This window comes from Rhinopithecus bieti, unplaced genomic scaffold, assembly GCF_001698545.2.
Source record: "Rhinopithecus bieti isolate Rb0 unplaced genomic scaffold, ASM169854v2 scaffold_3763, whole genome shotgun sequence".
Lineage (NCBI taxonomy): Eukaryota > Metazoa > Chordata > Mammalia > Primates > Cercopithecidae > Rhinopithecus > Rhinopithecus bieti.
Window position 1 is genome coordinate 1,013,286 of NW_016804379.1, and position 11,205 is coordinate 1,024,490.

The 11,205-nt window shown below is 35.4% G+C and overlaps 1 protein-coding gene across 8 annotated transcripts in view; it reads right to left on the minus strand.

Annotated features, from left to right (window-relative positions):
* Window positions 1-11,205, minus strand: part of DCAF6 (DDB1 and CUL4 associated factor 6) — a 146,464-nt gene that overhangs the window by 56,084 nt on the left and 79,175 nt on the right. For 4 of the 8 annotated variants that reach the window (XM_017867583.1, XM_017867577.1, XM_017867578.1 and 1 more), the window contains one exon: window positions 6,096-6,266. The exons of the other annotated variants lie outside the window; for them this stretch is intronic. In XM_017867583.1, the coding sequence (XP_017723072.1) occupies window positions 6,096-6,266 (171 nt within the window). The remainder of the gene's footprint in view (window positions 1-6,095; window positions 6,267-11,205) is intronic. 8 annotated transcript variants of the gene reach the window in all.

Genomic DNA, 11,205 nt, shown 5'->3' on the forward strand with positions numbered 1-11,205 from the left:
TTCTGGTATCACCAATTTGTTCATGTATTTTTCTCTTACTAGATTTTGACAAAACATGATCATTATTTGAATAATAGCTTTTACTTATCCTTACTTATCACCTCTTTTTCATCAGAACATTCAGTTAAACAAATCTATAGTACACAAAAAAGAAAGTGGGAATGATAGCATTTCAATCAGTTCCCTAATCTAGTCATGCTTTACTTTCTTAAGATGACTTCTCATTTATGTTTCACAGTTGGATTCAACACTACCATCTATGTTGTTTTTAAAGAACAGATAAATTGGTCTTTAGGAAAAAAAATCAAACTCTTTAAAAAAACAAGAAAAATGTGACTCACAGCAAAATAAATATTGGAAAACTCTCCTAAAAATCTGTGAAAAATATTTTTCATCCATTTGGATTTGTTATACATTTCACTGCGCCCTCATTTAACAATTAAGAGCTGTAAGAAAATTATAAACTCTCTAAGAAATTTTATCTTCAAATATTTAATTTTTCTAAAAAATACCATGAAATGTACAGATCTTGTTGAGATAAAATCTATCTTATTTTTAATAAAATTTAAGAAAGAGTAAGTCACGGGGGGAAAAAAACTATTAATGAAGGATCTAGAATGCTGCCATCTCTACAAAACTGTATTTTCAAACTCTTGAAGTATTTAAAATATTAAAGCTATGTTAAGACAAAGTATTAAACTAAAAGGGTTTTCTTTTGGTTTTAGTATGCCATAGATATTGTGTATTTCTGAGGCATTTGCTGTTCCTCCCATCTTGAAGATTAATTTTGTGAAGAAATCCTTCCTGATCACTGCTTTCATTCGGTTTGTAATCTTGGGAACACACAACTCCTTTGGGAAGGATTATTTTCCTGTCATATGAACATTTTAAGTGACATGTTTTTTTAACCACTATTCATAAGTACAATACCTATAACTCCTATCTTACATAAATATTTGCAAATATTAACACAATAACCATTAGAATGGCTAATATTTTAAAAAGTAATTACTAATTTAAGCTGACTGCTTCAGTTATTGGCATATTCTACTCTACCTCTCTGGGAAATACCTTCTAGAGAATACACTCACAAAATCAAAACCTGAATATATGGTCCAATGGTGGTTTATTTTAACACGTAATATGGTTGGTCAGTTTATTTGAAGTTTTTAGCATTGTAAATTTTTTTAAGGTAAAGATAAACTTTAAGCAAAAGCTCATTCAGTACTAAGCTCAGCATGTCTCATGGTCAATTACTGTGTAGTTCCAAAAAATGTGTGGTTTGGTCTTGAGAAAATTCTTTAGCCCCCTGACACCAGAATTTTCTCAACTGTAGAAAAAATAGACAATTATAGTCTAACAGGCAAATCACAAAGATTCTTCAGCCACGCTTCCTGGGTTCAAATGTGGTTTTTCTACTCAGTAATATTGTAACCCTGGGCAAGTCATTTAACTTGTCTAAGTCTCAGTTTCTCCATCTGTAAAATGAGGATAATCACAATATCCACTACATAGTGTTCTTCTGAAGATGTAATATCATGTAAAATATTTAGACAGCACATAGGAATGGGTCATTTAATCATTACTTGACTATTTTTCAGACATATGATATTGAATGAAAAGTAATGGTACAAAGCTGTTCTGAAACATCTGGAGCATATTATTATGTTTAAAGTTCTAAAAGACTCATCACTGGTTTGCTTTGGACTCTGTCATTCAAGGTAGTTAAGGAGTGCTGGCAGAACTAGACTAACATCATATCTAATTTATTAACTATTTATAAACATCAAACACATAGATCCAATGCATCCATCTGAGAAGTGCTTCCATGTGACTGTCACTATGGACACTGGGAAATCTGATGTTGTATAGAGCCTGCTTGCACAGGATTGGGTAAGTGCTGATTTTTTCCAATATGGCTCAGTTTTAAAAGCCCTTTTCAAAACAATCACCAATGTTTTATACCCTTTTGGGGTATAAAAATTACTTTTTTCCAATTGGTAAAACCGTGCCATAAAGTGAAAAAACAGTTCCTACCTGACCCTCTCTAGGCTGGCTCCATGCTCCAGTGGGGCTCTGTGGTGGTTAGGTCAGTACCAGCAGACTCCACAGGGTGCTGTCACTCTGAGCAGGAGCCAGCAACCCATGACTTCAGGGGACCTGAAATGGAAAAAAAGAGTTGGGCTTAAAATCAGCCATATGCTGAATGCCTCTGCCACACCTGTTTGGGGCATTCATCTGATAAATGTACATATAGCTCATTCAAAACCCTGAATGCTATCAACCTTATGGGGCCTTTATATGAGGACATTTTTTAGTAGTAAACAACATACTACAATTAAGATAGTACATTATTGGTTGGGCGTGGTGATTCACGCCTGTAATCCCAGCACTTTGGGAGGCTGAGGCGGGTGGATCACGAGGTCAGGAGATCAAGACCATCCTGGCTGACACAGTGAAACCCCATCTCTACTAAAAATACAAAAAATTAGCCGGGCATAGTGGCAAGTGCCTGTAATCCCAGCTACTCGGGAGGCTGAGGCAGGAGAATCACTTGAACCAAGGAGGTGGAGGTTGCAGTGAGCCGAGATAGCACCACTGCACTCCAGTCTGGACGACAGAGCAAGACTCCATCTCAAAAAAAAAAAAAAAAGAAAGAAGATAGTACATTATTATGTGTACTGCTCTCCTTAGGTAGGTAACTTTATATATACTGTATTGTGTAACCCATCCTTACATGGTCTCTGTAAATTACAGCAAGCTAAATAAATCAATAATTGGGAAACTGAGGCATAAAGCAGCCAAACGACCTGCCCAAGGTCATCTAGTCATAGAGCCAGGGACAAGAGTTCAGGCAATCTAATTCCCTGGCACTGACGTGCTAAAGGCCAATTCATTTCTTTGTTAAGGATTTTACAAGTTACTGTATATTTCCTAAAAGTCTAGAAAACAAGTTATGGTGTATTTCCTAAATGAGTTGTGGTGTATTTCCTATTAGTCTAGAAAAGACAGACTTTTAAAAAAACTAACCTAAGTAAAAATATTTTAAATGATATATTCTAATTTTAAAACCGTATATTTTGGAAATTAGTTCTAAAGAATTATCATTTATAGGTGTCAAAATTCTTTTAAAGCACTGACTTGCAAACTGGGCTTCAGAGGAAAAAGGTAGCGGAGGAGCTTTAGGGATAGCAGGAGGAGCAAGCAGGTGGGTAGTCGCTCCTTATCTTGTTTCATGTTTAAGTCCCAACAGTGCTACTTTTATATACTTTCTAAGTCTTTTATATACTTGTCTAAGTATATAAAATTTATATTGGAACTTAGACATAAGACTGATGACAAAGAGTGAACAATCAAAATGAAATAAAAAACCACTGTTTAACATCTTCTAACACCTATTTTATATAGCTCATTTTAAACAGTCTGAAACTTAAGGTGGTATCATTTGGTGCCTTAGAATGGTGTTTTAGTCTTCAACTGCCAAGAAATATCAGCAACTAAATAGATAATATTCCATCTGGGATTATCCTCAACCAGCATCAGGCCCCTTCCCAGTTGATCCCACTAAAAATGTAGGTGATTATTTCTACAAAGTGGTTTCAAGGTTTGATCTCACTTTCCTAAAGAAATTAGGTTTACCGATTTCACAAAATATTTCCATGAGTTCTATATATTTTAAAAGAGAATAAAATGGCTACCCCAATGTAATTCAAAATTCTTTCTATACTTTTAAAATGGCTTGGTTTCCAAATCATAGTAATGTCTCCTTTGAACATCTTACAGCTAAAACACTTACACAGGTGAGAAGACAACAGAAATATGTTTTACTGGCACTATCACCACTAACTGATACTCTAAAGATACCAAAGTATAATGGAAAACTATGCTTCTTACATATGACAAATGCACATTCTTCTATTATTAATAAATTAAAATCTAGGAGGCTAATTTTGGTGCTTTCTGTATGGCTAACAGTAACATCTATCATAAAAGAATGAATCAATTAATGTCCATATACAAAACTGCATTTAATTATTATGTATAAGATAAAATTTTGTAATTATTACTCAATTAAAACCTACCCTCCTGTTGAATTTCATATATTTAATTTCTATTGTTGCCAAACTAGATATTTAAATAGAATAACACTTAGAGTTGGAAAGACAGCATCTAACTTCACAGAAATCATACACTCACTCTAAAGCTTTCTGATTCTAAAAACGGCTTGCTTCAATTTAAATTCGTGAACTAGTTACAAAAGATTAGTGAATCTCAAAATATTTTTCCAACATCTACAATGTATACTTCTTTCCTGTTAGGCAGTTTTGTTTTATATTCAAGATCATTTTAATACTAAGTTGTAATCAGCTAAATTTTAGTATTATATATGTAGGGACATTTTATTTTTCTTTTTATTGATTTTTAGGTTTCATGATTTTTTAACCTTTAAAACATGTTTGCTAGAGGTTTATATAGAGCAAAGAAAATCAAAATATTTTATTAAATGTCATTATTGTAATCTGATCAAATTTTCTTGTTAATTGTTAAAGTATAGGAAAATATTTCCCCATAGGAAAAAAAAAATCAGAGGCCTCTGCCTGATACTCCATTAATATAATGCTGAATTAAAAATCAAGTTTATGATTTATCCCAAACATCGTATCTATATTACAATGACTTAAATTTATTTATTTAATTTTACCACATATTATAAAACGTGCTTTTGTTACCATAGCACTTACTAGAAAAGATAATTATAAAGTGGAGGTTGTCCAATTCTACCAATATATAAATTAGTTTCAAATAATCAAATTAGAACTCTCAAAGCCCAAACTCATCACTCTTTAGGGTAGCAGAACAAAGCATATCAAACAAAGCATTATAAACTCATTAGTATGAGAACCTAGACATTCTTGTTCCTAAATAACTTACTACACCTACTATAATATTCATATAATACTACAGGATTTACAGTATCTATTACCCATCTTGAAATAACTAAGATGATAAATTATTTTGTGCTATTAATACATCTTTCATTAATTCTTTTAACAAATGTTTATTGAGCATCATGAACTTTCTGGTCATAAGATGACAGGGCATTAAAAGACTCAGTGAGAAAAAAAGAGTGACAATTTTTACTGTGTTATTACAGTTTCATAGCATAATAAGAACATGAGGCCGGGCGCGGTGGCTCAAGCCTGTAAACCCAGCACTTTGGGAGGCCGAGACGGGCGGATCACGAGGTCAGGAGATCGAGACCATCCTGGCTAACATGGTGAAACCCCGTCTCTACTAAAAAATACAAAAAAACTAGCCGGGCGAGGTGGTGGGCGCCTGTAGTCCCAGCTACTCCGGAGGCTGAGGCAGGAGAATAGCATGAACCCGGGAGGCGGAGCTTGCAGTGAGCTGAGATCCGGCCACTGCACTCCAGCCTGGGTGACAGAGCGAGACTCCGTCTCAAAAAAAAAAAAAAAAAAAAAAAACCAACAAAAAAAAAAAAAAACAAAGAACATGAGACTGTGGAGTACTGTTGCTGCCCTAAATATCGGAAACTTGATTATGTATGGAGGAATAAGAAAGCAAATATTGAAATTTTTCAAATAATGACAGAAGGAAATAATTTAGTCAGCATGCTAGTATGGCCAAATAATACTATAATTCTAAAATCTAGCATTACTAGGTTTTAGGAATATTGGCTAACATTCAAAGAGGAAGAAGAAGAAGAGCTAGGAGCCATAAAGCATAGATTTGTTTCAGCATACGAGAACTTTCAATAGAAAGATCAATGCAGGCTCTAAATTCACTAATTATTCAAAAAGAGCTCATCAGCTCTAAAAGTAATAATTATTTGCCCCTCTCCAAATATATTACAACTTTTAAAATCATTTTATATTCATCTCTCTGGCAAATGCTGCTGCCAATCTGTCCCCCTAACACATGATGTTGAATACCACCATATGCAAGGAAGGGAGGGGTAAGCTGCAAGCGCATTAGCTCTCCTTTTGAACGGGAAAAGGGAAGCACCTTATTACACAGTAGCAGTATTAAAAAACAATTCTATCAGCTGCTTAAGGACACTTGACATTAATAACCTGAAGCATGAGGGTCCTGTGAAGAGCCCTCATGAGAAGACTGATCAGAAGTGGAAGGCTGTTGCTGGGTATGTGCAGCTAGCTCTTGCTGCCTCTGCTGCTCAGCCTTCTTAAGCCTCAGTTGTTGCAGGCGCTTACGAAGCAAAGCTATCTCAGGGCCCCTTAAAAATTCTGACACAAATAGGAAAAGAAAGGTGAAAAGATAGTAATAAAATAGAGAATAATAAGAATTTGATTATACATTTAAAAAGAGGAAGGATATAAACAAAACACATGTCTCACAGAGGAATACTATAAACAAATTACTGATAAAGAAGAAATTACTGGTCATTAAATTATGAGACAAACCATACATACATACACAACCAAATGCTTCTATTTAACTACAATGAATTAGATACATATATTTCTCTAGGAATATTTAAGTAATTAACCAAATGGAAATAAAAAGTCCTCCATAAGCAAAAGATTTCAAAATGAACATACAACAAAATGATATTAGGAAAGAAACAAAATTGAAAAAAATCATTTAAGTCATCTGATTTATACACAAAATTTAAGTTGCTTCATTAACTTCAATCAAATAATAAAATTCAATTAAAATGATAAAAAGTTATGCATATGGAAACAACTCAGAATTTATTGAGAAGAGCTCTAAAAAAGTGAAAGTTATATATTCTTCAGCTAAATATTTCATGTTAGAATTGTCATTCTCAAAATTTTTTCAAGTTCAAAAGATTTACATAATCAATATTTTCTTGACCTTTATCTGAAGTGATCACAGATGAACAGTAGAAAAATAACATTAAATTCTGCAAAGAGATATTTACTGAATGTCGTCTATGTATGAGGCATTGTTTTAGGCTCTAGGGATAAATGAAATATTGAACAAAACAGTCCCTATTCTTGAGGAGTTAATGTTCTGAGAGAAAAACAGACATTTGCAAATACACAGGCACACGTGATGCTGAACATATGTGTTTGTGTTATGTGGGGATAACTGCTATGAATTAAATTGACAGGGTAAGGTAAAGGGGATAGTGAATAGTGACAGCAGGGCAGGGGCTATTTTATATATGGCAACTCAGGAAAGCTTCTCTCATAAGGCACCACTTGAACAAATACCTCAAGGAAATAAGCGAGTAAACCACATGGATACCTGGAGGAAGAGTGTTTCAGGTGGAGAAAAGACCAAGTGCAAATGCTCAGGGGGCAAGTGTATAGGAATGCGCAATACATTTTAAAGGCAGTAGAATTTGCTGATAGTTTGGATGTAGAGTGATCCCAAAGTTTTTGGCCTAGGTAACAGGAAAAACAAGTAACCATTTATTAAGGTAGGGAACAATGGAGGAACAAGTAGTGTTGGGGGAAAGAATGAATAGATACCCAAGTGGAGAAATTAGGTAGGGACTGAATATAAAAGTCTAGAATTCAGAGATATAAATTTGGATGTCCCTTTAAGCCCCCTAAAGAGTAAGGGATGACACAGAAGAGGTCTAAGAACTGAATCTTGAGGCATTCAAATGTTTAAGAGGAAAAAGAACCTCTAGAAAGAGTAAGAAGGAAAAGCCAGAGAGAGAGAGCTGAAGAACTGAATGATCAGAGCTCTGTAGGCTAAGTCATGAAATTGTGTCAAAAAGGATGGAGTAAGCAGTTGTGTCAAATGCTGCCAGTATACTAAAAAAGATACTAAGAGCTAATCACTGGATTTTGTACAATGGAAGTCATTGATGACCTCGACAAGAGCTATTTTAATTAAATAATAAGGACCAAAATCTGATAGCAGCAGGTTTAAGAGAAAGGGCAGGTGATGAAGTAGAGACACAAAGTACACATATTCTTTGTACAACTCTTGCTATTAGTGGAGAACAGATAAATTGGAAAATCATTGTCGGGGTTATAAAGAATCAAGGGAAGGCAGGAAGGGCACTGTGGCTCACGCCTGTAATCCCGGCAATTTGGGAGACCAAGGTGAGAGGATCACTTTGAGCTCAGGAGTTTGAAACCAGCCTGGGCAACACAGTGAGATCCTGTTTCCACAAAAAATCAAAATTAGCCAGGCATAGTGATGCACACTGTGGTCCCCTGGGAGGCTGAAGTAGGAGGATTGCCTGAGCCAGGGAGGTCAAGGTTGCAGTAACCCATGACTGCACCATTGCACTCCAGCCTGGGCAACAGAGCAAGACCCACCAAAAAATGATAATAATAATAAAGAGAAGTTTGTGGTTTTAGTTTGGGAGCTAATATACATGTCTGTATTCTGATGGAGAATGTTTAACTGAAGGAGAGAGAAAGATGATGCTTAAAAAAAAATGGAAAACCACAGGAATGATGTCCCTGAGTAAACCAAAAGAGTTAAGTTCCAGTGTATCAGAGGAGGAATTGGTTTTGAATAGGTCCATAAAAACCTCATTAATTATAATCAAAGGGAGGCACAAAATATGCACAGAGATGTCAACAGTTAGATTTGGTGGTAGGAGCACAGAGAATTTCTGACACTAGCATGAAATTACACAAACTACCAAATAAACTTTCAGCCTCTCCAGATACTAAGAGTAAAAAATTTGGTTTACTGTTTCAGAAATCAATAATGCCAGGTACTAATTTCTTGTTACCATGGCTTCTATTTATAAAGCATTTTGTTAAATTACCCAATTGGTAGTTAAGATTTAACAACTCACAATATCATAATCACTCACTGTTAGTTCTTTCTAGAAAATTATCCAGTACTAATAGGATAGTATTCATTGATAAACAAATGGTGATGCTCAGTGGCACAGTGCTTTGTTTTCAGGTATGTACAGATACCTTATTTATAGTCAGCATAACAGTAATGCTTTTAGCAATAAAAAATAAAGCATTATTATACAGCCATAAAGTTTGTCACTTTAAACTTCAAAAGGAATCTACAAGAGAGAGGCCATATATGTCAAATTTTGCTAAAAAAGCAGAAAAATATCATCAATTTCATTGGAGTGTTAATTAACCCTCTCTACTGAGTTACCAAATGTTTTATGAGGACATAAATCTCCATCCCAGAACCAACTTGGTGAAGTGGCAAACAGCAAGATCTCAGTACATGTAATGATGCTCTGAAACTTGAAAAAAAATCAAGATTTAGTTGTGATAATCTTATGAACCATTTATTCAATGTTTCCAGTGCTTTTTAAATAAGAATTTATCTGCTTTTAAGGCTGCTTGTATGGTGGCTTTTTTCTCCTTAGATTAAAAACAAAATCAGGCTCGGAAGAGAAGTCACCACGTAGCTATTAACTAGGACAACCAAGTACTGAATTTAAAAATTCAACGAGACATACCAGACTAAATAACAGTTCTGCTAGCAGCTTGAAATATTAAAGCAGTTAACATACACACATATTACACCCTTTAAAAAGATATACACAAACATACATAATTTGTAAATGTAGATAAATGCTTGGAGAATTAGCTTTTGTCAACATGAGCCAAACTGAAAATTGAATACAATAAATACCTTGGATTGAATTTTAAAAACAACGATGACAAAAATTCAACAAGGTATTACAAACTGCTACAGGAAAATTGTACTTTGTCATCTCCTCAAACTACAAACCCTATTCTTGTTTTCTTCTGAAAGATTACAGGCTATTCTCCTAATGGCTTAATTCCTCTGAGACAGAAGAACAATAAAAACAGCTACAGTTGACCCAACAAAGGTCCACTTGGTTCTAACCTTACATCCTGCCTCTACAATACATACAGTATTTTTGTCCTGGACTCTGGATCATTTTTATATCTAATTTGGTGACACTTTATCTGCCTGCTATAAATCTGTCTTCTAGTCCCAACCTACTTCTTGTCCTGGTAATGATCCTTGTGCACGTTTCTCTGTTCTCTTCTTTGGTTCCCCCCAAAATGGCCATCAACCTAATATTTCCACTTGTTTCTTTCTTTTTTTTTTTTTTCCTGAGACACAGGCTCACTCTGTCACCCAGGCTAGAGTGCAGTGGCATGATTTTGGCTCACTGCAACCTCTGCCTACTGGGTTCATGCAGTTCTCCCGCCTCAGCCTCCCAAGTGGCTGGGATTACAGGCACGTGCCACCATGCCCAACTAATTTATTTTGGTAGAAATGGAGTTTCACCATGTTGTCCAGGCTGGTCTCAAACTCCTGACCTCGGGTGATCCACCCACCTTGGCCTCCCAAAGTGCTGGGATTACAGGCATGAGCCACCACACCCGGCCTCTCCACTTGTTTCTAACCTACAAATGGCCTATATCTATCTGACTAGACTAGACTAGACCTTTATCCCATTTAAGGAAGCTATAATTTGGATTTGGGGCTTTGAAAGGTTTGCTTTGATATGGTGCACAACCGAGTTCTTCTCCAGCAATTTTTCTACAGAGCTCAATTTAGCTATAATAATTCTACATAGGCCAAAATAAATTTGTAATTCCTGCTTATGACTAAATAAGCAGGAATCCACACACAGACCACATCATATACTATCTTTAAAAAATTCTGGGTTGGGCGCAGTGGCTCACGCCTGTAATCCCAGCACTTTGGGAGGCCGAGGTGGACAGATCACGAGATCAGGAGATCAAGACCATCCTGGCCAACATGGTGAAACTCTATCTCTACTAAAATACAAAAAAATTAGCCAGGCATGGTGGCACGCGTGTGCAGTCCTGGCTACTCGGGAGGCTGAGGCAGGGGAATCGCCTGAACCTGGGAGGCAGAGGTTGCAGTGAGCCAAGGTCATACCACTGCACTCCAGCCTGGTGATACAGCAAGACTCCATCTCAAAAAAAAAAATTCTGATGGTCTGAGTAGTCTATTTAATTAAAAACACAGGGCAGGGAAGCTTTAAGTGATTCATATCTCAATATGAGCCCTAAAGGTGAATTTTATATATACTGATATCCCCATCCAATTCAAAGTTACCATCTTCTCTAAATCATATTCTTTAAACAGGTTAAAATGAAACCAAAGAAAAAAATTAAATAACACACTTGGAAAAATGCCTCATTTAATAGTCTTTCATTATGAAAAGATTCTTAACATGAGAATAAATTACAAATCATGAACTAAATAAAACATTTCCAGGCTTAACTTCAGAAATAACTGAAA